The sequence below is a fragment of the Microtus oregoni genome, unplaced genomic scaffold (assembly GCF_018167655.1).
Source record: "Microtus oregoni isolate MIOR12 unplaced genomic scaffold, Mior012 000047F_ref0000412, whole genome shotgun sequence".
Lineage (NCBI taxonomy): Eukaryota > Metazoa > Chordata > Mammalia > Rodentia > Cricetidae > Microtus > Microtus oregoni.
The window spans coordinates 14,688,461-14,714,884 of NW_024543221.1; the positions used below are offsets into that span (position 1 = coordinate 14,688,461).

At 46.0% G+C, this 26,424-nt stretch overlaps 1 protein-coding gene across 6 annotated transcripts in view; it reads right to left on the reverse strand.

Annotated features, from left to right (window-relative positions):
• Positions 1–26,424, reverse strand: part of Rps6kc1 (ribosomal protein S6 kinase C1) — a 144,953-nt gene that overhangs the window by 44,818 nt on the left and 73,711 nt on the right. For 3 of the 6 annotated variants that reach the window (XM_041635391.1, XM_041635392.1, XM_041635390.1), the window contains exons 7-8: positions 24,750–24,865; positions 16,354–16,446 (exon numbers count right to left, since the gene is read on the reverse strand). The exons of 1 other annotated variant lie outside the window; for it this stretch is intronic. In XM_041635391.1, coding sequence (XP_041491325.1) covers positions 16,354–16,446; positions 24,750–24,865 — 209 coding nt within the window. The remainder of the gene's footprint in view (positions 1–16,353; positions 16,447–24,749; positions 24,866–26,424) is intronic. 2 more of the 6 variants (XM_041635393.1, XM_041635394.1) reach the window with 2 other exon arrangements.

Here is a 26,424-nt window from a genome sequence, read left to right on the forward strand (position 1 = left end):
ATTAACATATTTCTCTCTTTCATTTTTCACACTTACATATCAGCACTATATGGCCTAACAGAAAGGATTACTCCATCTTTGCCCACAGTAATACAAACCATGACTTGGGGGGGAGGCAACTTAGGTTCCTGACTAACCTCACCTGTGCTTCAATGCCACCAGGACCATGACCCTCATCCACTCTTCCTTCATAGCAGAAGGGAAAGTCCCAAGTGGTTATAGGTCTGCAGCTCTGCAAGACAGAGTAGGGAGACATGCCAGCTAACCACACCGCACCTCTAACCAGAGTAGGGAGACATGCCAGCTAACCACACCGCACCTCTGCAAAGACAGGGTGGAGCCCACGGTATCAAGGGATGATTCTATTTTAATGATATGAAGAAGACTAAGTCTGAAGAGAAGAAAAGAGATCTACACACACACATACATACACACACCAATTTCAGTGAAAGGGTAATACAGGCTCTCAGGGAGGGACTGTTGCCTATTGCCTGAATCTTTTTATTTAATTTAAAAGTTAACATCAGATTCTGCAAGTCTGAAGAATTAACCAAATAATTTGGAAGGAAATTCTTGCCTCCATATTGGTGGTAATGTGTAGGACTCCATGTTTACGATAGCCTCGGGAGAGCCACACTGGACAAACACAGCCTGGCCCTGAACTGCGTCACCGCAGCACTTACACTGTTGGCTGGATGAGAGCCGAGTACGCATTTAGCAAGCTACACCACTGGGACACCCTTCTCTCTCCCTCTTCTCCCCACCCCACCCCTCGGAAAGGAAGAAAGAGCAATAAAGAACCTACAGAAAACATATAAACCACTTTTCTCATAGTTCAGGTGAGAAAGACGTCACTACATGCTACACTCTCTTGAAAAGAGGTCACACTGGACTGGACTACAATTAGGCAACTTTTTAGGTAAAAGGTCACCCCCTGCAGAATCGGCTGGGCACAGCAAACCTCCAGCACTGAAACTTGGCTGTCCTCAGTAACATGACGGTGGTTTCATGCTCTCCATATTCTGACCTAAACACACCTCAGTTTGCATTCTTACAATTGCATGTTCCCACACTGACCGTTAACCCCAGAGAAAAGGGCAGGTGTCAGACTCTGTTGACACCAACCCAATCTCACAAGCACCACAGAGTCAAGCCATGATGTTTCTAGTACACTGTCCACAGCGCTGACAGCGAGAGCTGAGCCACTGCACTCATCCAGAAATTACAACCGGGAGAGCACGCCGGGAAGATGCTTCTCCGGGAGAGCACGCCGGGAAGATGATGCTTCCCTGGTGGATCAGCCGCCATCTGCCTTTGGCTTCCCAGAAGTTCTCTGATGAGAACGGAAGTCTGAAAAGTAAACGTGACCTGGGTCCTCAACTCCAAGACACTCCTGCCTCCTACTCTCAAGAAGCTGTTTCAGCGCAAATGCATCAGACCTCTGGAATTTACTCACAATATTTTTAAGTATCTTTAGATGGAACCAAAGTTTTCTTTGGGCTTGTCTTCCTTCCGACCTGACATATCACTATGAAGCGAACATATAACTCACAGAGCCCTGCCTGTAGACAGGAGTCACAGGTCACCTGCTTCTTCAGACAAAGCAGGGTGGTCTTGAGGCAGGTTGAATTCTTCAATACTGTATTTAATCCAGAAATATCTTCCAAAGCAGAGAACAGCTGATCAAATCTACCAGAACTGTGTGAAGTTAGCATTCAAGAACTACATATTTTAGCAAGTAAAATTCCAAGTCCCTTAATTTAAAGTGTACAAACATCTGTGTGCTCTATTTCATCCTACCTAATCACCTAGCTACTGCCTCGACTCCTGCCAAAGTCAAACTGGGACAAAAGAGAAGGAGCTGTTAGGAGGCACAAGCAGTGAGAAATTAAACTGGTAAACAACTGATTTCTAAGAAAACAACTAATTTCATTTTCTTCAAATGCCCAGGCAGCTGCAAAGGTTTTCGTATGCTAATTTTTTAATTAGAAGGTATTTAGGCAGTGGAAGCTTTCATACGCACTTCTGTTTCTTCATCAAACGTGAACTCCCCAACTTAGCATCAGTATAGCTGGTGGCGGCCTGAAGGTTTACCATCTGCTGCTCCCCAAAGTCACGGTGGCCACCTTCAGAACATATGCATCAAAGCCCAGAGATAAGAGACTGAAGAAATACTGCCTAAGTCAGCATAAGGGAGATGATGAAGCCAGAGGCAGGCAACGGGCAAGTTACCAGAAAACACTGAACACTGGGAGGAAGCAATCACACACAGAACAGCATCCAAGGTCACAGGCATTCCACCAGCCAAACCAAGGGCAAGAGAAACACCACTGCCGAGGGGAGGCGATGGCTTTTCTTTTCAACAGAAGGCTGATCATACTGAAAATCAACCTTACTCAAAATAAGTCTGCTCTGAGTAGGCTGAAATCTAAGGGTTAAGTTGTTTGCTCAGCCTATGAATAAGGACAGTAAAAGCAAGCAGTTTACACAGACACAAATAGTGCATGCTAGCAAGGGCTTCTCTCCCAGGCACTACAAGTCCAAACATGTCTCAAGGAAGATACACTCTGGAACAAGTTAAACCAAGTACCAAATACAAACCCTGACGTGTGACAACTGAAAGCACCCCTCCAGGCACAGTGGCACATGGTGGCACATGCCTGACAATGTCGTACTGGATGTGAGCGCCCAAGCGAAACCATTCTGACTTGTGAATGTTTAGGTACCTGATCATCACCATGATTTTTTTATTATTAATTGTAATAAATAGCTAAAAATAAAGCAAATGCTTCCAGAGTAACTTATCTTCCAAGAAATGCTGACACTCATGAGGAATCATAATGTTACAATATTGGAAGGAAATAATCTTGGTGCTTGGAAAACAACTTTGAAACACTTAGGAAACTAAGGCCGGTGGATTGCAAAATCAAGGCCAATCTAGATTCAAGAGAGAGAGAGAGAAGAAAAGAGAGAAAGAAAGGGAGGGAGGGAGAGAAGAAGGGAGGAAGAAAGGCAGACAAACAGACATTATGACTTAGGGGGATAATCACATTTAGCTGTCATAGATAACGGTGTTTGCTCAACTGTTTAACACTGAATCTCTCAAAAATGTATTCACCTTAACAGAAATTTATCAATTTAATATTTTCTTGGTTTTCATTTTTAACTATAGTTAAAAAATATACAATATAATTTTTAGAAAAAAATTATCAAAAGCAAAACAATTAAAAATAAAATGAAGCCAGGTGTAGAGCATGCCTTTAATCCTAGCCCTCAGGAGGCAGAGGCAGGAGGGTCTCTGTGAGTTTGAGGCCAGCCTCATCTATAGAGTGACTTCCAGGACAATGAGAGCTACATAGTGAGACTCTGTCACCAAATAAAAGATGATGATGATGATGATATTAATGTAAAATGACATCAATAGCATCTTCTAAACAGAGTCTCAAAATGATAATTGGTGACTCAGTTTGTGTTAATGCTATTTTTTTTAAATTTGTATTTATTTTTTGTGCATGGGTGTTTTACCTGTATGGAGGCCAGAAAAATGCACTGCAGGCTTGCCTAGAAGCTGATCTGTTTGGTGTTTTGCCATGAGAATCAGGTCCCCTTTAACTGAAGTTACAGACAGCTGTGAGCTGCCATGTGGGTGCTGGGAACTGAACCTAGGTCCTCTGGAAGAGCAGTCAGTGCTCTTAACCCCTGAGCCATCTTCCAGCTCCTAGAAGCTGGTGTTAAGGAGGTATTTTTTCAACTGCGGCTCCCTCCTCTCCAGTGACTCTAGTTTGTGTCAAGGTGACACAAAGCCAGCCAGCACATACAGTCATGAAAAGATGTTAAGTGGACGTCACGAAAGCAGAAAGCTCTGCTCTGCAAAGACCATGTGAGCACAAACCACTGCCCGAGAGCCAAATTCAGACAGACTCTGCAAACTCAGAACTAAGAAGCAGAAGCCTGACTTTAAAGTAGGCCAAACAGGAGTGAAGCTGGGGCCTGCCACCGTGAAGCCAGACAAACACAGACAGGAACTGTCTTCTCACTCAAGTCTGGAGCTAGAAAAATGACCTAGCAAAGGTCACCTGAAGAGCAGGGCTCAGAGGCTGGAGATGGCAGTGGGTGGGGCTGACAACAAGTAATTGTATAATACAGAACAATTGATAAAGAAGATTGGGGTATGCTCAGCTGTTGCTGAGTTGTGAACCAAACACTTCAGGTGGGGTGTACCCTGCTCACTGCACACAGCTCCCACGTACTGAAATACTACACTCTGTCCCATAAATACATGTACAATCATTGTATGTCCGTTAAAATTTTCCTGGGATGGAGCTGGGTGGTAAGGCATCTGCAGAGCATGGAAGAAGCCCTGGGTTCAACACCAAAGGCTGAGGAAACACAGAGCACGTGACCCTCCTGCACAGCTGGTGGAAATGAGGACCTCCTCTGGAAGACAGCTGGGCGGTTTCTTACAAAATTAAGTCTTCCCTCTCCATGTTATTGACAGAGGTTTCTGTCTCGCTTGGTCCTGCAGCCATTCAGTCCCAAAGAAACACAGAGGCTTACGTTAATTATAAACTGGTTGGCCTAGTAGCTCAGGCTTTCTTATTAACTAATTCTTATATCTTAAATTAGCCCATTATTCTTGTCTGTGTTAGCCACATGGCTTGGCACCTTTTATCAGCGAGGCATTGTCATCTTGCTTCCTCTGCGGCTGGGTGACAACTGCAGACTCACTCTTTCCTCTTCCCAGAATTCTCCTGTTCTCGTCATCCCACCTCCACTTCCTGACTGGTCACCCTACCTACACTTCCTGCCTGGCTACTAGCCAATCAGCATTTTATTAAAATACAAATAACAAATCTTTACAGGACACCAGACCATTGTCCCACAGCAATGTATAATTCAGCCATTATGTTCCTGCTTTCTGCTTAGGAACTGAAAATACTCCCACATAGAAAATGCCCAAGAAAGGGACAGCAGCTTTCTTCATAACCACCGGAATGTAGAAACAACCAAGACATCCTTCGCAGCCTAGAGAGTAAACAAACTACAGTACATTCCCATAAGGCTGACAAGAGCAGATCGTGAAGAGATGAGGAAACCTCATACACGTAAAAAAAGTAAAGGAAGGCAAACCTCCAGAGGTGCACACTGTGAGTCCAGCCGAGACACTCTGGAAAGGCAATACCATGGAGACAGGAAAAGGACAAGCAGTACCACGGAGCAGGGAGAGGGTGGGGGGTGGCCAGAGGAGCAGGGTAATACAACACCTGTGTGACACCACAGTGGCGTGAGCACAAGACATCATACACCTGTACAAAGATACACTGTAGGTAATAGCAAAAACGGACCTTAATATGAATGAAGATATTTAAAATTAAATTTTTTAGGGGCTGGAGACATGGCTCGGTAGTTAAAAGCACTTGCTATCCTTCCAGAAGACTGGAACTGGGTTCCCAGAACCTTCATTAGGCAGCTCAGAACTGCCTGCAACTCCAGCTCCAGAAGGTCCTCCACCTTCTTTTAGCCTCTGCAGGCCCTGCAACTCCAGCTCCAGAAGGTCCTCCACCTTCTTTTAGCTCTGCAGGCCCTGCACACACAACTCCAGCTCCAGAAGGTCCTCCACCTTCTTTTAGCCTCTGCAGGCCCTGCACACACACATGGCCCCACACAGACACTCATGTATACATCATTTTTAAAAACACAGTAATTTTACTTTTTAAAAGTAAAATTAAAATTTCACTCCATTAGCACAGATCTGTGATCAAGCAGCCTCAGAGCCGGGCCAGGCCCGGCTAATGCCACCAGGCAGCATACATGACAGGCGAGCACACAGCGGAGCAGCTCGGATGGTTCCAGCGCAGTGTTTGCCTGTTGGGAACATGGTCTGATCAGCTGGCCACCTACAGCTGACTGGAGCTATGCTGCTGTGACTGGCTGAGACTCAGTAACTTGTGACAGAAACGTATGTGATAGTTTGGACTTTGAACACTTCCCAAAGGCCCATGTGTTAGAAGTGCAGCTCAAAGTGCTGTAGGAGATAGTGGAACTTTCAGTATAGGGGACAGGACCCACGGTAAGGACGTGAGGGCATGAGTCTCCATCCTTGGATACCGGGCCCTAGTCCCTTAGCTAAGGAGACACAAAGGCAGGCAGGCAGCCTGTCCTGGTAGGCAGTCCACCTCATGTCTTAGATTCAGCTTGGGCTTTTCTTCTCAGCTCATCTCTATACTGTGAGTCAGGGTGGGGTGGAGACAGATGCCAAGGCCATCAAGTCTTGCATTGCCCTGTGCTAGTTCTTTGGATGATACCCAGGGCAATCAACTCAGAACAGATGTGTGTGTGCTCATGCGTGTATGCATGTGCCCTTTCTACAGTATTCTTACGACATAGACTATGACATGCCCCTACCAGAGGCATAAGCTCTGAATCTTCTGGCTGAAGTGGGATGGCAGGCAGCTCTTTAGGATGCTAACCTGCTGTCTTCTCAGACTGCCAGCTCTTTGAACATTTGAGTTCTGGTTTCTGTCTGCATGAAGGGCAGCGCAGGCCATTTCCATCTCCACAAGTCAAGCAGCAAAGCCAAGAGCTCATGGGCGGAGTCCTCTGAAACCATGAGCCAAAATCAGTCATTCCTCTTTTAAAACTGATTACCTCAGGAATTCTATCAAATCCCAGGAGGCTACATACACTATACAGCTAGTCTTTCAGTTAATTTATGCTCGCAGGTTGTCACTCCCAGGGGCCACACCAAGTAACACAATCCATCAGATCGGCATCAGCAGAAGCCATGATGATGGGAATCTCTCTGCTTCCAGGATCAGACTGTTACCAGTGGAAGCCATGATGACGGGAATCTCTGTTTCCTCTCCCTAGATCAATACCAGCAGAAGCCATGATGACAGGAATCTCTCTAATTCCTCTCACTTTTGCTGCAATCCTAAAACTACTCTAAAAAATGGTATTTATATGTTTTCTTTGTTTATAAGTCATTTGACCAAATCCCCAAGTCTGAAGCAAATAACTAAATGTCTCCCACCCTAAAACAAGACAAATGTAGGTTGTTCTGCAGTATATAACCCAAGCAGTAACTATTTCAAGCACAAAAACCCACTTAAAGTCTCTCCACTCCCAGACATCAATGGCTGGCCCTCAGAGGCACCTCTAGTGTGGGGGTGAGCATCTATGAACAATACTGCCATCCCTGAGCCGGCTTTGTGCAGTTCTTCAAATCCTAGGCCTACATCCCTCCTTCTGCACACCCGCTTCCACGGGCTGTGGTGTGACATCAGGCTCCTAAGGAGAAAGCTGAAGAGAGGGTAAACACTAACGCCCTGGGTCTACAGGCCCAGGTTCAGGCCGGGCCATTCAATTCCATACTGAGTTATTTATCCCGTTTCTCTGGTTGAATTCTGAAGTCTCCTCGTAGTTAAGCAGTTAAGTTCAGATTAAATCAACCCCTTTCAAATCACAGTCTGCTATCACATTTCACTTCAGGGTCTTATTTGCATCCGCTGAGCAAACCTAACTCTCTCTACAGACTCTCCCTGCCAGTGCCCTCCACAGACACGCCTGAACCTAGGTGAGACTCCTAGAAGCTAGAATGAGCTCCAGAAAGCAGCGGTCTGTCACATACGGGTGGGAAACAGCAAGTGCGGGCCAGTCAGATGCTCGCTCACAAGGACAGGGCAGCAACTCCCTGCCTGTCGATACATGCCTGGGAAGTAGGCTGCCTGGGAAGCCTGACTCCCTTTCCAAAGCAAAATGCCTCAAAAGCAAGGAAGTTTTAAAAACTATTTTAAATTTTTTAATGAATTTATACTTTTATGGAAGATGAGGCCAAAGTTTGGTACTGGCTAAAATGTAGCATTTTGATATAATCCAGAAAATGTACTTAGTATAAGAATGCAATGTGTTCATTGTCCTCCCAACAGTAAAACCCTTACAAAACACAAAGGTATGACACTCATTGTCAAATTGGCGATTTTGTTGACGGCAACCTAACAGCTGCCAAGAATCCACAGGTGTGCTCTGTGGGAGCTGTGACAATGGCGGCGGTGGGGGGTGCGCTGACAGAGGCTGCAGGTGTACGCAGCCTCAACATCGCTGGAAGTCATCTAGCACATTGACTGTCTCTTCCTGTTGCCTACAGACTTACTCAATGAGTATGCTTGGTCATGTGAGGAGTCTAAAGCTGTTGCCTACAGACTTACTCAATGAGTATGCTTGGTCATGTGAGGAGTCTAAAGCATGTTGGAGGAAGCACAGAAAACATCAAAATCTACTGTGCAGAGCTGGGCAGAGTGGCTCCTGCCTATAACCCACACATAAGAGGAGGAGGTGCCTTGAGCTCCTGGCCAGCCTGAGCTAAGAGTGAGCCAGGTATGTGGTGCACACCTATCATCCCAGCACTGGGGAGGCAGAAACAGATGGATGTCTGAGCTAAAGGCTGGCCTGGTCTATGTAGTGAGTTCTAGGACAACCAAGGCTACTGTTTTAAAAGAAAAGGAAATAAATAAAACTAGTGAATAGGGTGAGCCAGTTTTATAGCATAAATTAAGGCCTAAAAGAGCACAAGCAAGAGAAGCAGAGAAAACTGGAGAGGAAAGACAGGGAAGGTGAGAAGACGGGAGGAGGGGGAGCGATGGGCACACACTGCACACACACGATGCACACACGTGCTGCACATACACACTGCACACACGCACTGCACACTCTGCATTCAGACTGTCAGGCAGCAGGACCAGAACACAGCACGCTGAGGTGGTGATGGTTCAGCAGGAGAAGAACCACGAGAAGGGAGAGAGGAGAGAGAGGCTATGCCATGAGGGGCTGAGGAGGCTCAACCAGGATGTCTGCCGTCTGTGTGAAGGTTACACAAGGAGCCGTCAGTTTTAGGAGCTTGCTTTTCCAAAGCATCAGCTTCATACGTGATTGCAGAATCCGTGTGAGGAAGGGAGGAAAGCCACACAAATGACAGCACATTTTAAGATGGGATTAAAAAAATGGGTACATCAAAATTGGACATGATTCTGTCTATCTGAATTTCAATCTGAAACACAGATAAAGGAAAGGCTAGATGTGATTGCTAGTATCTGGAGGGAACAGGCTGACATCACTTTACCACCAACTAACTTGAAAAACAGTTTAAGACAGTGGTTCTCAACCTGTGGGTCACACAAAACCCGGGGGGGGGGGGGGAGGACGGTGTTATGCAGATATCCTGCATAACAGATATTTACATTATGATTAATAACAGTATCAAAATTACGGTTATGAAGTATCAACAAAAATCACCTCAAGGTTAGGGTCAACACAACGTAAGGAGCTATATTAAAGGGCTGCAGCACACGGACCTTTAAAGATCTGCAGCAGTGACTGCGGACAACAGGAAAGGACAGGAAAGGGCGGGCAACACTTAGAGGCAGAAAGGAACGCTGAGTGTCTGCGGGCAGAAACGCCACAAACACCCCAGAAATAACAGGAGCCCACCACAGGAAGGTGTAAGAAAGTCTGCACACTCCCCGCCAGGCAGCTGCTGCCTTCCGCCACATGGCAGGAAACTAAGGTTAGTCCTCTGCCGATGGCTACTGAGATGGATGTTGAGATCAGCTGAAGCAGGACACAAGGCAGGCCCTGAACATGGCAGTGCTGAGACACTGTAGCTCAGACAAGTGGCCAGGACATTGGGGACTCCTTTCCCCTGGGGACCCCTAGAATACTGTTGTTCTTACACCAACCCCCTACACAAGAGCCAGCAGTGTTCATATTTTTAAATAAATTTATTTGTTTGTTTGTTTTACATCCTGGTCAGTTTCTCTTCCCTCCTCTTCTTGCAGTTCCTCTCTCCCAACCCCTCTCTCTTCCCACCCCCCAATCCACTCCTCCTCTGTTTCTGTTTAGGAAAGGGCAGGTCTCCCAGGAGCACCAACAAAACATGGCGTATCAAGTAGCAGTAAAGACTAAGCACCTCCCATGTATTATTAAGGCTGGGCAAGGCCAACCAGTGTGAGGAGTAGGGTCCCAAAAGGCAATAAAAGAGCAGCCCTGTTCTTACCATTAGGAGTCCCACAAGAGGACCAAGCTACACAGCTGTAACATATGCAGAGTGCCTGGGTCAGTCCCATGCAGGCTCCCTGGTTGTTGGTTCAATCTCTCTGAGTCCCTACCAGCCCAGGTGAATTGATATTGTGAGTTTTCTTGTGCCCTTGACCCCTCTTGATCCTCCAGTCCTTTCTCCCCCTCTTCTGCAGGATTCCCCACACTCTGCCTGGTATTAGGCTGTGGGTCTGTATCTGTTTCCATCAGTTGCTGGATGAAGCCTCTCTGAAGACAGCTGGACTAGGCACCAATCTGGTCACAGGAGATGGCCACTGCAGGGTACGCATCTGCTGTTGCTAGGAGTCTTAGCTGGGGTCATCCTTGTAGATTCCTGGAAGATTCCCTTGCACCACGTTTTTACCTGACCCCGAAATGTGTCCCCTTCCAGTAATCTCTTTCAATACTTTCCCCCTCCACACCCCCACAACTTAATCAGCTCATGTTCCCATCCCCACTCACCACCAATCCACTCATGAAGTCTCTTCTATTTCCCCTTCCCAGGGAGATCTAGGTGTCCCCCGCATGAATCTCTGGAGTGTAATGAGATCACGACTTAACTGTTCAGTTAATAATAACTAAATCCTTTTCATCACTATGGGGATTTTCTATTTCTGTAGCTTTAAAAATGGTGTTACTCACAAACTGACTTATATTCATTAGGCATAACTACTTATATAAAATTTTACTGAGAATGTAATAAAAAAGGTTGATAGAAAATATGAACATTAACCAATATGGTAGGTTTTTGGATTTTTGTTTTGTTTCCATTTCATATACTTTAGAACAATTTGACAAAACTAAACAAAAATGCAGTTTCCAACCATGCTGGCCCAGACACACAACTGGGCCACTGTGAGCAGCCTCCTCCACAGCAGTCCTTGATGCAACACACAAACATGCCCTGACACAGCATCTCGCCACAGGCCATTGCTTACGCTGAGGCCTGCTCTTTTGCCGTCACTGAGTTTTAGAAGCTCTTTGCATGCTCTGGATAACAGTCTTTGTATGTTCTGGACTATAACAGTCTTTGTATGCTCTGGACTGTAACAGTCTTTGCATGCTCTGGATAACAGTCTTTGTATGTTCTGGACTATAACAGTCTTTGTATGCTCTGGACTGTAACAGTCTTTGTGTGCTCTGGACTGTAACAGTCTTTGTATGTTCTGGATTGTAACAGTCTTTGTATGTTCTAGATAAGAGTCTTTGTATGTTCTGGATTGTAACAGTCTTTGCATGTTCTGGATACAGTATTGGTGAGCCATCTTTTGAAGTATTTTCTCAGTCTATTAGGCATGTCTGACATCCCATCATAGCATCTTTCACAGTTACAAAGTCCAGCTTGGAACATAGCGGTCAATGAGGAATACTGAGAATTCAAGAACAATTGCAGTGAGTTTTTTATCCTACTGCACGTACTGGCTTTGTGGGAGCCTAGGCAGTTTGGATGCTCACCTTACGAGACCTGGATAGAGGTGGGCAGTCCTTGGGCTTCCCATAGGTCAGGGAACCCTGATTGTTCTTCGAGCAGATGAGGGAGGGGGACTTGATCGGGGGAGGGGGAGGGAAATGGGAAGCGGTTGCGGGGACAAGGCAGAAATCCTTAATAAATAAATAAATTTAAATAAAAAAAAAAAACAAAGTCCAGCTTGTAACCATCTTGACGGCTAGACTTCCTAAGTCTGGAACTCAGAAAGGGTCGTTCCTAAATTCTACCTTTCTCTTTCAATATTGCTCTGGCTATTTTGGGTCTTTTTTCCCTTCATATAAATTCTGGAATCAGATCACTTATGTCCATAAAATTACCTGTTGAGATTTTGAATCAGACTACACTGAATCCACAGTTCAGGCTGAAAAGAACTGACTTGCTCTTGACAAGGGTCTTCTTACCCATGCCTGAGACTCTCAATTTTTCAATTCTTTGATTTTTTTTCATCACGATTAAATAGTCTTCCTTATATAGATAGTGTGCATATTTTCTTAAATCTATACATCAGAATTTAATTTGGGGCACTAATGGAAATTCTAGTGAATGTTTGGAGGTTAGAGGGAGGGTGGGCTCAAAAAGGATCTCATTATGTAACACAAGCTATCCTCAAACTCAGAATCCTAGGTGTTGAAATCACAGGTATGCACCACCACATCTGGCTGAGGCTTGGTGATCAAACCCAGGGCCTTGTGCCTACTGGACAAGCCCTCTACCATTGAGTTATGTCCTCACCACTTGAGACTATATTTTATTTCAGATTCTAGTTGATCACATAGGAGAAAGCAACTGATTATGTTGTATTAGGTTTGTGTCCTCCAGCCTTGATGCAACCATTAGTCCTAAGAGTTTGTCAGTTCTTTCAGATTACACAGGAACCTTCCTTCCCAATCTGCACACCACTAGTGCCCTTTTATATATTTGAAAGGTTTTATAGAGGACTGTCTCAATGAATTCTGTAAACGTTATACTGAATTCCGCTCCAGTTGGGCCTGCTGCTTGTTATTTGGGTGGTTAGTAAGTAGGGACTCAATCTCCTTAGCAGACAGATGTGCACTTCCCCGGATGGTCTGTTCCTTCTCTGCGAGTTAATAGCTTTGTCTCTTAGGAAGGTAGTGGTAAAATCGTACAGTGACTAAATTCATCATATCTGAGCTTTCTGCTGCACAAGGTGGAGTGCTGAGCCTCCCTGGCTTCTCACACCGAGCTATTTCTTCCTTAATTATCCTCTCTACAGGCCCAGGAATCTCACTGACGGTCGGAGAACTGGCCTTTAGTTTGGTTAATTTTCTTATTGATCTCTTGTTTTCAATTCCATTGATTCTAGCTTTTTTTGGTTTTGAATTTTTTTTAGCTCACAGGAAGTTGCGATACATCTCGAAGTGTCCTGTTTACTCTTCACCTACCGTCTAAGAGGAGAACCTATACAGCATCCACACGACTGCAAGGTCAGGAATTTGACAAAGGTCTTAACTGCTGATGAGGCCATGACCCTGCAGGCAAGCCGTGCAGCAATGAACTTCTCCAGAAACTCTCAGCTCTTGATCTCAGCCAAACAGCCAAGCCAGACCTCCAGTGAACTGTATGTGCGCTGTGCGCTGGGACACCCAGAGCATGCTTACACCTCCCACGCTTACAGCACAAGGCGCGGCACCTACACAGAGATGAAGGGAGCCCACCCTTGGCACCCACCAGTTCTCTCGTTTTTCTTCTGCCACCACACAAGAAAAACATCTATAAGCGCATCTGGGAGCAGAAGGAAATCTTCAAAGCTCTCTAGTACGAAGTCCACTAAATGCTTGGCTCCGACCACAGCATATCTCCACTGACACACCCACCGTTGCCTGGATACCTCAACTGACAAGAAGCTCATAAGGTCTCAGATCTAGTCCATCTTTGGTTAAGACACCAGTCCCTGAAAGGTATTTCTATCTGGGCACTGGTGGTGCACACATTTAATCCCAGCACTCAGGAGGCAGAGCAGACTGCCTGGTTCCAAGATATCCTGGTCTACAGAGCAAGTTCCAGGACAGCCAGGGCTACACAAAGAAACCCTGTGAAGAAGAAGAAGAAGAAGAAGAAGAAGAAGAAGAAGAAGAAGAAGAAGAAGAAGAAGAAGAAGGAGGGGGAGGGGGAGGGGGAGGGGGAGGGGGAGGGGGAGGGGGAGGGGGAGGGGGAGGGGGAGGGGGAGGAGGGGAGGGGAGGGGAGGGGAGGGGGGAGGGGGAGGGGGAGGAAGAAGAAGGTAGAGGAGGAGAAGAAGGAGTAAGAGGAGGACTAGAGAAGGAGAAGGGGAGGAGGAGGAGGGAAGGAGGAGGAGGGGAGGAGGAGGAGGGGAGGAGGAGGAGGAGAACAAGGACAACGAGGAGGAGGAAGAGGAAGAAGACAAGGAGGAGAAGGGGGAGGAGGATGAGGAGGACAAGGAGGAGGATGAAGAGGAGGAGGAGGACGAGGAGGTTTAAATAAGCATGACAGAGATTCAGTCCTCAGAGACCTGAAGTCTACACATGATTTGGTCAGGTGAAAATGCCCTCTCTCCACATCTGGCCTTCCTTTAATAGAACTCTGAAGGCCTTCCTCAGCCTGACCATTTCTGCAACAGAATGGAGGCCTGTTTATCTATGCTCTAAGAGTCTTGGTGCTTCAATTCCTTGTTGCATAAAGGATTTTATGATCCCAACTAAGAAACAGAAGATCACTAGATGACTACTTCCTTCTGTCTGAACACTAAGGCAGCAAACAGCCACTGAATGACTGTCCGTCCCTCTCAGTGGACACTCACTGTGGAAAGGTTCTAGGGAGCAGCCCCACATTACACCAGTAGGTGTCGCTCTACGATGTATTTTAAATTCTTTTCAATTCACTCATTCAACAGCTGCACAACATGCTGGGTGTGCTGGGCATGATTCTAGGCACAAAGAACGTGGTAAGAAATGAAACAGCACGACACTGACCTTGTGAAGTCCACACTGTCGGCAATAATAAAAATACTTCATTTACTTTCTAGATGGAGGTTAATGAAATTTATTTCCTAATGAAGTTCAATACAAAACTGAACTTGCTAAGTTAATAAACAACACAAGATAATTCACAAAAAGCAAACACAAAAATGAAACAGAATTAGAGAAACTGATGTCCCGACCAGCACTGTCATACCTTGTAGGTGTTTCCTAGATCTGAATTTATTCAACATCTTTCTCCCAAACCCCAAGTTTCTAAGACACGTATTTAAGGTATTCCTTAGTACAACAGAAAATCCACCTGCTCATATTTTAGCAGCAGAGATGCTGTTGTGAGCTACAACTGCCTGCAAAGCTGACTGGTCCCCAGACACAGAGCTCCTTCTCACCACTTAGAAAACGGCATCTGAGAGACACTGGCTGACTGAGACAGACAGCGAAGGCCTTGCCTCAACTACAGCAAAGGGATTCCTCCACTGCCAACGGTCCGCTTCCTTTCATCTATGGGGCTCCTGGCAATTACCAGAACTTAGTGTGACTTGAGGCTCGCCACAGTCATAAGATACAACTCTAAGAGGCATTGAGACAGCACAGGAAGATGGCATGTTGCACCAAACCACAACACCTGAATCTACTAAATTACTGTCTGATTCAGTCTACTCTCAAACAGAATGTTCTCCATGATGCAAAGGCCACAGAAACAGCCACAGAGTATCACAGGCTCTGTAACAACACAAAAAGTCCTACTGCATAGAGCTCTTTAAGCTCAGATTCATTGGCACTGGTTTATCTGGGACAATGATGTTTACTTTATGAAAGTTCTGACTCGATGTTCTTTCTGGGACACTTCAAACTGTGAGCGCTTGCCCAAGCTCCTCGAGCTGCACTGTGGATTGCTCAAAGGTACCATGGACTCACAAGAACGCTTCAGAAGACAAGTGGCATTGGGTGACCCAAAACGAACAACACTAAGGTGTTTTTGGAACAATGTCGAGTGGTCAAGAGGTCAAGACTCATTTATGTTAACATTAAGTGGCATTTTCCTTAAAGTTATAATGACAGAATAATCTAGTATTTCCAAAGCATGAAAATTGGCAGGCTTAGTGTTGATAAACATTTGGCAATATTGATATGTCACCAAGCTTTGTATGCACATGTGTGCATACGTGCATGCGTGCCTGTGTGTGTGTGTGTGTGTGTGTGCGTGCGTGCGTGCGTGCGTGTGTGTGTGTGTGTGTGTGTATGAAGGGGCTCAATATACTGGGAAAGCAGTTTCTGGAATCAACCAAGTTCCTCCAAGTTGGCTAGGGGATTTCTGGGCAAGTTCCTCCATGTCTTTGCATCACGTTCCTATCCAGATGCAGATAATGGGGTTGTAAGAGGGATTCCATAAACCACTTTATGGAAATTCCTACTATGGGGGTGGGCACACAGTGGCGCTCACAAACGACAGCCACCAGGAAGTCTATGCTTCCTTCTGACCATTAGGATACTGTACTGATTAATGTTTAACAGCTGCAAATTCACAAAACTAACGGCACAAAGCGCACTATTCTACCACCACGCTTCGGAAATTAAAACCCCTTACTCAACAGAACGCCAGCAAATGCACACCTTCTCCTTGGCACAGTGTACTCTGCATGACCTTACGTGAATGCTGAAGCAAAGCTCCCCTGCTGCTCGGGCATTTTAAAGTGCAGATGCATTTGAGTCATTTTCCTTTTGTTTCATATCCTTAAGATCCAAAGCTTCAAAGACAGAAAGTCAGCATGCAGCCGATTTATGACTGAACTCTTGAAGAGACACTGAAGAATTACCTTGTCAATCACCCCAAGGACTCTGAAGGCCTTCAGCTCCTCGGCAGGGCTCCTTAGGTTCCAAGGGGGCCTTGAACTTAGTGATCCTGGAGGCTAATGGGAGATATCAAAGATTACACATCAATCAGGGAGGTACTTGAAGGAAGATTGCCTATTGAAGCAAACGTCAGGCCAAAGAAACTAAATTTATCATAAATCAGAGAAGGGAAGATAAAAGGAGAAAGTTACTGTTTGTCTGTAATATAAAATAAAGAATCAAAATAAAGAAAATCAAAAAGAAAAAGCAAGACAAAAGCGCAAGTAAATAAGCCATAACATTGAAAACAGGTTTTCAAAAAGAAATATTAATGAGCTGCTACTGTTTTTAGAGATATCATGAAAATGTCTAACAATCGAGTAAGTGGGCCAGAGTCAACGACAACCTTGCATTTGCCCCAGACAGACCAGAAGTAATTTAGAAGAAGACAACAAAGAAAAAAATTAACAGATTTACTTGGAACAGAAGAGGCATAAGGTGTTATTTTACCTAAAAACTTTAGTCCTGTAGTGCTTCTTTATAAAATGAAGTAAGTGCTTAGATCTTTAAATAGATACCATATGTTTTAAGAAGAATCAGCATATTCAAGTTCAACCAAAAAAATTCGCCAAACAATGGTGGAAAAAAAATAAATGCTCCATCAATATAACAACCAGCAATTATTAGAACAAAGGTTGGGGTGGTTTATGAGGGAAAAAACTTTTCTTCAAATATTTAAATATCTACGATGTGGGAAACAGTCTATTAGCTACAAAAAAGATCAATGAACATGAGAAAAGGCTGTTTGAGTGTACAGTTAAAAACAGTATTAACTTCCAAACTCCAGTCAGCTTTCCGCTGGCAGTAAGAAAAGACATTAGAAGAGAAAGACACCTCCAGTGGGCACTTACGTCCAGAAGAACCCTGTAATTACTTCTCACAGTAAAACTGTGATTTCCCAAGGACGTCAGGAGACGTAGGGCTTGTCACACGGGGCAGAGGCCTTATGGACAAACTAGATAAGAACAGAGGAATAGAGAAGGGACAGCGAAATACTCAAGCATGAAGAGGGAATTCCCAAGACAACCGCTCTGGACATTGAGGTCCCTGGGAAGACCGGCATGGCCAGACAGAGCTCCTAAGAAGAACTGCACCCTAGTCACCTTTTGTGGGGGGAGGGGGGTGCTGCAGCAGCAGAAGAGAGGGGAGAAAACGCCTGGGGGAACTGGGTATCAGTTATAATGGGGAAACTACCAGCTGGGAAACTGTCTAAGGAAAGCGTTTTTTTACTGCCTTCAGCTTGTTTCCTTATCTCTGGGTGTAGCAACAAAGACTGAACCTAGATCACCTGGAATGGAGATGTTGGAATATGGGAGGGGGTGTTTGGTTTGGATTGGATTTTGTAGACAGGCTGGCCTTGAGTTTGCTTTGTAGCCATGATTATTTCTAACTCTGGACCCTCATGCCTCTACCTCTCACACGCTGGGATTACAGGTGAGTACTACATTTGGCTAAGGCTGTGTGTGTGTACACATTGGTGTACATGTGTGTGCACTTGCATGTGGAGGTCAGAGGTCAGCACTGGAATCCATCTTACTGTTGAAGGCAGGGGTCTCTCACTAACCGAGTGCCTAGACTGGCTGATCAGCACACTCCATGGATCTGCTGTCCTGTGCCCACCTCCCCTGTGCTAGGATTATGGGCATGCAGTGCCATGCTCAACTTTTTACATGGGTGTTGGGATCCAGCGTCCTCACGTTCTATCAACTGAGCCCTCCTCAGCCTCAACTTTTATGTTTTAGAGATACTTTAACTTGAGAAAGTATCTCCACTGTGCTAGATAACAATAATCTTTTTAGATGATATGATCTAAATTTCTTAAATGTCTCAACAAACATTATTTGATATCCCATTTCATTAGAAACTAAAGTAGATGTCAGAAAATAAATGCATGCTGCCTTCTGAAAATCTAAGGAGAATGCTTGCGCATACAAATGTGTATCATGACGGTAGTGTTAAACGTGGAACTATTAGTCTCTTCTCTGTGGTTTACAGCGGATCACCTCATCTCTATCCTCCCATCCCCACAGACTGAGGTGCTCACAGTGAAAGTTGCTCTAATAATAGCTATTTTACTCCTGCATAAGGGCAAACGTGCAATAGTGAATTGTTTCCATCAGAGAGAGACAGTGGGATCCTAGAGAGACCTCAGCTCCCTGCCCTGCTGCTAACAATCCTCCTACCATACAGCACATAGACAAAAACACTCTCTCTCTCTGTCTCTCTCTCTGTCTCTGTCTCTCTGTCTCTCTCTCTCTCTCTCTCTCTTTCTCTCTCTCTCTCTCTCTCTCTCTCACACACACACACACACACACACACACACACACACACACACACCATGCTGCATTACCAAGAAAAAGTAATTTTGCTTGTAATTGTAGCAAAAGAGATACCAAAGGAAAGTGATGTGTCATCCATTGCATAGCCCAACACGGCAGCCTGTCTTCTGTTCACGTCTCAGTCACTGCTCACTGGTCTCTCAGTTTCCAAAGAACACAGTTTACTTCACCTCTTACAACAGCAAAGAAAGAACTCCAAAAACCTCTACTACACCACTCCATGCTGTGGTTTGAACTGTGGATGCTACCTAACGCCCTTAGGCTGATGGCTCAGTCCCAGTTCAGCAGTGTTCAGAAGTGAGGGGAGGCAGCTGGGTCCTGAGGGCTCTGACGTCACAAATAAATCCACCTATGGATTCGTAGCTTTAAAAGGGTGCTGGTTGGTACAGGTGATGGTGGCCCACACCTTTAATACCAGCACTTGAGAGGCACAGGCAGGTGAATCTCTGTGAGTTCAAGGCCAGCCAGGTCTACAGAGGGAGTTCCAAAACAGCCAGAACTGTTACACAGAGAAACTCTGTCTAGAAAAAACAAACAAACAAACAAGGGTGCTGTGTTAAAGGGATCAAGGGAGTGGACCTAAGTGGAGAAAAGGAGGTACATCACTGGAGACCTGCCTCCCACACCTATGTCTACCAGAGGCCCTCAATCAGGACAGGACTTTGCCATAGGCCAGCAACAACAGAGCCAAGTGACCATAAACTAAAACCTCCAAAATGAGCCAAAATAAACCCTTCCATCTCATTCCAGCAATTAAAACTAAGACTGTACAAATCAGTAAGAGACATAAGTAGTCTGCTCCAGTGAGAGAAGCATTCGATGTGGAGGACAGGGAAACAAAAGTCCAGACTTAGTGTCAGTATCCACAGCCCTGGAATGGCAAGAGAAAACATGTGACTCTCCTTTTCTAAGCTGAGAGAGCAGATGTTCTGTGTGCAAAAGGAGCCATAAGACAGAGCTGGGTACTGATGGGAACAGCAAAGGCAATAGGCATAAAACTTCTCTCTATTCTTTAAATCACTTTGCAAGATTATGATCAGAGACAGAACACAAGAATTATGAAATAAAGGATCATTTTTAAAAAACCTTGTATTGTTAGCTTCTGTGGGCAGGAGAGTCAGTATTGAGGGTGTAGCCCCTGGTAGGTCTACCCCACACCCATGAGTACCTGGGCAGTACACCCCACACCCACAAATACATGGGCAGCATACTCCACACCCACGAGTACGTGGGCAGCAAACCCCACACCCACGAGTACATGGGCAGCACACCCCACACCCACGAGTACGTGGGCAGCACACCCCACACCCACGAGTACGTGGGCAGCACACCCCACACCCACGAGTACGTGGGCAGCACACCCCACACCCACGAGTACGTGGGCAGCACACCCCACTCCCACGAGTACGTGGGCAGCACACCCCACACCCACGAGTACGTGGGCAGCACACCCCACACCCACGAGTACGTGGGCAGCACACCCCACTCCCACGAGTACGTGGGCAGTACACCCCACACCCACGAGTACGTGGGCAGCAAACCCCACACCCACGAGTACGTGGGCAGCACACCCCACACCCACGAGTACATGGGCAGTACACCCCACACCCACGAGTACATGGGCAGTACACCCCACACCCACGAGTACGTGGGCAGTACACCCCACACCCACGAGTACGTGGGCAGCACACCCCACACCCACGAGTACGTGGGCAGCACACCCCACACCCACAAGTATACTGTAAATATTTGTCACTCATATTGGTTTAATGAAACTGATTGGCCAGTAGCCAGGCAGGAAGTATAGGCAGGGCAACCAGACTGGGAGAATTTGGGGAGGAGGAAAGGCAGAGACCCAGTCACCAGCCAGACACAGAGGAAACAAGATGAGAATGCCTCACTGAAAAAAGGTACCAAGTCACATGGCAAAATATAGACAGGAATTCTGGGTTAATTTAGGTTTTAAGAGCTAGTTAGTAAAAAGCCTGAGCTAATAGGCCAAACAAATAAAAAGTCCCTGTGTATTTCTTTGGGACTGAACATCTGTTGGACCAGGCAAGACAGAAACTTCCATCTACAACCCTGTCCCAAAATGAATGAAATAATAAACTCTATTAACAACAGTGGTAATCGCAGCACACTGTGTCAAAGGAGCAGGGAACGATTTCCTAGGCAACAAAGCTGATGCCTGTCATGTAAAAAGTAAATGTTTCTCTTATATGTAAGGGGTACTATAGCAGATGATGTCATGATGGAATGGTTAGGGCCATCTATACCGGGACTAAACACAGATAAGAAGGTTTGATGACCCAACAGAGATGGCAAGATCGCACAACTCAATGGCCAAGGAACCAGGCGTCTGGAACACAGAGCTCCTGCGGAGCTCACAGCCAGTGCCCCTTATCTGCAGTCAGCACACAGCTAAAATCTGCTTGCTATTTCTGTTCTCTAAGGCTAAGTGAAGACTGCCTGGCTTCTCCTTGAATTTTGTGTTTTGTTAGGTTGCTGGTTGACCTGCCCACAGTCTTTAACTCAGTGTTCTCAGTTTGTAGTCTCCACCTACCTATAGGCACAGGATTCCTCAGACTACAGTGTTTCTGCACATCGTCTGAGGGCCATCAGACTACAGTGTTTCTGCACATCGTCTGAGGGCCATCAGACTACAGTGTTTCTGCACATCGTCTGAGAGTTATCAGACTACAGTGTTTCTGCACATCGTCTGAGGGCCATCAGACTACAGTGTTTCTGCACATCGTCTGAGGGCCATCAGACTACAGTGTTTCTACACATCATCTGAGGGCTACCAAAGTGAAAAATCAGATGCAGGAGGGCACCTAAGACTCTGGACCTCCCACAAGCCCCCTGGAGGGACTGCTTATGCTGGCTTACCAGCCCTACTCAGAATGGAGCTAGCTGCAACTCAAAATATCCTGGTGGTAGACAATGGTGTTGGGGAAAATAAGTAACAAACAAAAGGAAAGAAAAGGTATCAAGAATCCAGACTCTGGCTAGGTACTTAAGATCCCTGCAGGAGGGAGGACAGGAGGCCAGCTAGGGTTATGCAGCAAGACCCTGTCTCAAAAAAAATACCAGATAAATAAATAAATATCCAATAAATATATATCCAAACCCAGAACATCAATACCCAGCGCATGGAGTCCCTGAACACAAGCCCTCTCCCTTCAGTGGCTAGCACACCTGACCTTTAACCACTTTTTGCTCAGTCCCACGCCTGCACCCTCTCACTGAGTTTAACATCTTCCCTTGACACCCGGCACATCAGCCAACAGACCAGCAAAGACACAGCTGTGCTCAGAACACTATCCGTGGCGACATTCACTCGCTCCTAGTAACTGCAGGATAAAATGGTATTTACATGCCTTAGGTCCTCTGTTTAGATGACTTACTGAACATTCACTAAACTTAATTGATTTTAAATTTTCTTTAGGCAAAAATGTTATCTTAAATCTTTCGCAATTTGGAAAAATAAAAATAAAAGCAATCTGTCTCTGCAGTCAAGATTCTACCAGAAACCCATCTCTCCAGTTTTCTTGGAGCCTTTTAGGTATAATGAACGAGACAAGGCTGGGAAAGTGTTCTGTTGGTCTCCTTTCCTACATTTGTTTGCAAAGAATATGATTACAATATGATATGATTTCCACATTTTCCACCTAAGAGGGAGGGGACAGCCACTGCCCCAGAGGGGAAGGTGGAGACCAACAATGTTAAAGCCTTTTATCTACTGAGACAGCTACAAAGAGATGTTTGCACAAGGATTCACCAGAAGTCACATCTGCTCTGCACAGCACCTAAGGAAAAGGGCCGAGTTGCTCACACCAATCCTCATCATGCTGACTGAAATTCAGGCCCAAAGACAGTCAAAGGAGAGAAACAACGGGTTCAGCAAGCTAATCTCAAGAAAATCTCAAGCCTACTCCTGAGCAGTGTGCAGACGGGATTCACAAAAAACACACAAGCGGGAAATGAAAAGCAAATGTTTAGCATGAAGAAAGATAGCATGTCTACGCTCCCCTCCAGTTGCCCTCATGCAGAAACAAACAGTAACTCCCCATCAGATCAGAGCCGGCAGTCAAACCTTTCGGCCCTAGGGACAATTCCCACCACTGTCAGCTCTGGACACTCTCAGAGCTTTGCCTCCTGAGCTGCACAGCTGGCTTCAGTCCAGCTGTAAGGTTTGCACGAAGAGCAGCTGTGTCATGCTCTGTGACGCTCCCACGTGTGTCTGCAGGGATGCTACACATTAAGTCTTAAAAGACGCTGAATGAATGGGCAGCCTGGTGTAGTCAGCTCTCCTCCTCAGACCTCAGCTTATTTCCATTACAAGTTATGCTAAAAGTGAGATTCTGACTCATCCAACAGAGTGGTTGATTCTCCAAATCAAGAGCTACACAGGAGGCCTTGTGTTTAATTGTTATGACTCCACATGTGTTATATGCATGTACAGAATGTTATAAACCATTAGAGTCAGTATGGGCTAATAAAGTAATAATTTTGGTAATAAATCTTACAAAAAGACTCCATGGATAGTTGGTAGGATACTGATCAGGGATGCACAGGAAGGACAGAAGCCATAGGACAGATGCTTTCATCAGTGTCCCCAAAACAAAATGAAGAAGGAAGACATTTGCTCTGGGGGGAACAAAAGCTCTGCACCCACAATCAGGAACAGCCACAGCAACTGCCCAGCAAAGGAGCGTGAGCAACCCCCATTTCCAGATTCAGAAGCAGACACAGGGAAGTGTCTATGCCAACCATATGCAGGACCAGCAAGATGGCTCAGCGGGTGAAGGACATGCTACCAAGTTTACAACCTGGATTTAATCCCTAGGACCAACACAGGGAAAACCTAGTCCCACTATATGGGTTCACACGCACACATACACACACACACACACACACACTCACACATACACACACACGCACACACACATACTAAAAACCACAATTTTTAAAGAATTTTGTTGTCTCTTTCATGACTGCAAGTCACAGAACATACCAAGACTACCTGCTTTTTGGATCAATTAAGGAAATAAACACTCATTTACAGAAAATCTTAGTAAAAAATTAAAACAAAAAAAGTTACTTCTGGAAACTGGTCAAAGGCAGACAGACCTGACATAAAGGCCCAAAGCAACAATGTTTCTAGAGCCTTACACCATGCAGACAGGGCTGAGGTGGTCCTAAACAGACTACAACATCCCTACACCACTGTGCCTCGGCAGCTCCAGGCGGCCTCCAGCAAATCCTTACACGACTCTCCCCACAATAGTTTCCACATCACTGATAAGCTGCACAGGCGTGCAGAGAACTGTGGCTTCAGAGGCCCCAGAGCAGGGCGGTGGACAGTAAGCCACGGCGTCTCATGATGGTGAGATCAGGACGACACAAGTGTGATGGTTTCATCCGCACTGTCACCTCTGGGCATCTCTGTGACTGAGGAAGGAAGGTCTGCCCTGAGTGTGAATGGCACCACACCATGGGCTCAGGTCCAGAATGGAAGAAGAAGAAGAAAACAAGCAAGCCTGCAGAGGCCACACTCACCCCTCTGCTTCCTGCTCCACCTAGATGTGAGCAGGCTCTGAGCTCCATGCCTCCCACCATGACCACGTAGAGAACAAGCTGCTCATACCATGAGCCAGAATCAGTCTTCCTTAAATTCTTATCCTTATCCACCCAGGCAGAGACAGGTATTGGGGGAGGGGGGCAGGGGGAGGCCTTCTTACTCTACCTTGTGGCTTCCTTTCTGACAAGTTAAGAAAATTACAGAAAAAAATCTAAAGACCAAAATGCTCGATATTCAAGTTAAAAATAAAGCTGAAAGAAAGAAAGAAAGAAAGAAAGAAAGAAAGAAAGAAAGGAGGGAGGGAGGAAGGAAGGAGAGGGGGGACGGAGGGAGGGAGGGAGGGAGGGAGGGAGGGAGGGAGACTAAGGAACATAAAGAGAAGAGAAGCCTGGCATACCTGCAGTCCAGCATCCAGCTGAGGTGTGGCGCGGAGGCTGGAGATGCTCTCTGCACGCATGAGGTACTCTGCTGTCCTTCTCTTCACAGCCTCCCGGCGCGTGGGGCTCGACTCTCCTGAATGGACAAAGCACAGGTCTGGCCTTGGAAGAGGGAAACAGGCATTTTTTTTTTTTGCCCCATCTAGCAATTTACTTCTTTTTACCCAAACCACTGCTTCTTCACATCTGTAACTGTTGGGAGTCAAACTTGGAAATGGTTTCAACCTTACGCCTCAAGGGTTTCATTTGCCCTGAGCTGACAGGCTACTATCTGAATGCGCACTGAAACTCGGTACGTTAGGGAGAGCCAGGTATACATGAAACTGTGTAGAAAGTTCTGAGGGTGAGAGGAGCCCCAGTTCAGGCAGCACTGAATTTCCAACTCAAAACTAGGAGCGAACATAATGCCTGGTCAGTGAGCAGTGACGTGGGACTGACAGACCGCAGAACACACAAACATCCAGCCTCATCCAAGAATAAAACCACTCCGGGTAATTCTGAACTAAACTACACGGAGTTGTGTAGGCTGCAGGGCTGTTTCATTAGCAATGAGTTGCTGCTCTTCTTCCACAGGAGAGCGGGACATGGGCTGCTTCTTCTCCAGAGCGGGCTGACGTGTGACATTCAGAGACGGACAAGTGAGACCTAACGCTTGTATGTGCGTGTGTTTCAGGCTGACTGGGGCCGTCCCTGGGGAAGGCTGATCTCCCTCTCTCAGCAGTCATCGTGGTGGTCCCCTCACCCACGCTGGAAGGACAGCCATGCGGTCACTGTGCAGATCTTGTTTAGGTGACCACATCATTGAGATTTCATAGGTGCAGCTAACTTCCCTGTCCGATATAGAAGACATTTTCTCACAGTAGAATTCCTGGTCCTCTGGCTCAATCATTGTGCCCCCTTTTCCACAATGTTCCTTCAGTGCCAGATACACGCACACACGGGTGCGCACACACAAATCATATACACAAAAAAAAAAAAAAAAAAAAAACGCACATAATAACCCACGTGCTTTGGACATGGTGCCGCCCACAATGATGCTGCTCTCTAGTCCTGCGCACCAGGCCGCAGCTGGGTTCACTGCTTTGGACTGTGATGCCCACCACCCATTCGTCCCTTACATTCTAGGTAACCTTCAGCAAGCGCTCACTTAAACCTCTGTTTAGCATTTTGCTTCGCCCGGGGCTCCACCCCATTTGTTAAACTGCAAACTTGGCTTCTATGTGAAGTCCGAAGCGTGTCTCGCACGCTTGCTTAAGAGTCACGCTGAGTTATGGAATACACGGCTATGAACACATACAGTTCTGATCATATTTTGTTAATGAATCACTGGCTTTTTGTTGCTGTTGTTTTTTAACTTTTGGCTTTTCTGTCACTTTCGAGGCAGTCTCCATAGTAACAGAGAAACAAGGACTGAAAGCCGTGCTGAAATGGACCCCTGCTGCTGATGGTGGGCCACTTCCATGGAAACTGAAGCACGGAAGAGATACGGGAGGCTTCAGAATGTACCCTTCTAGGGCCACGGTGACTGACACACAGCAGCCACAGACGAAGACTGGCTCTTGCAGCGCCTATGGACCAGAACACAAAGATAAAGCTGCGGATCTCCTGCACAGCTCTCAATGATGCTGCTCTCTA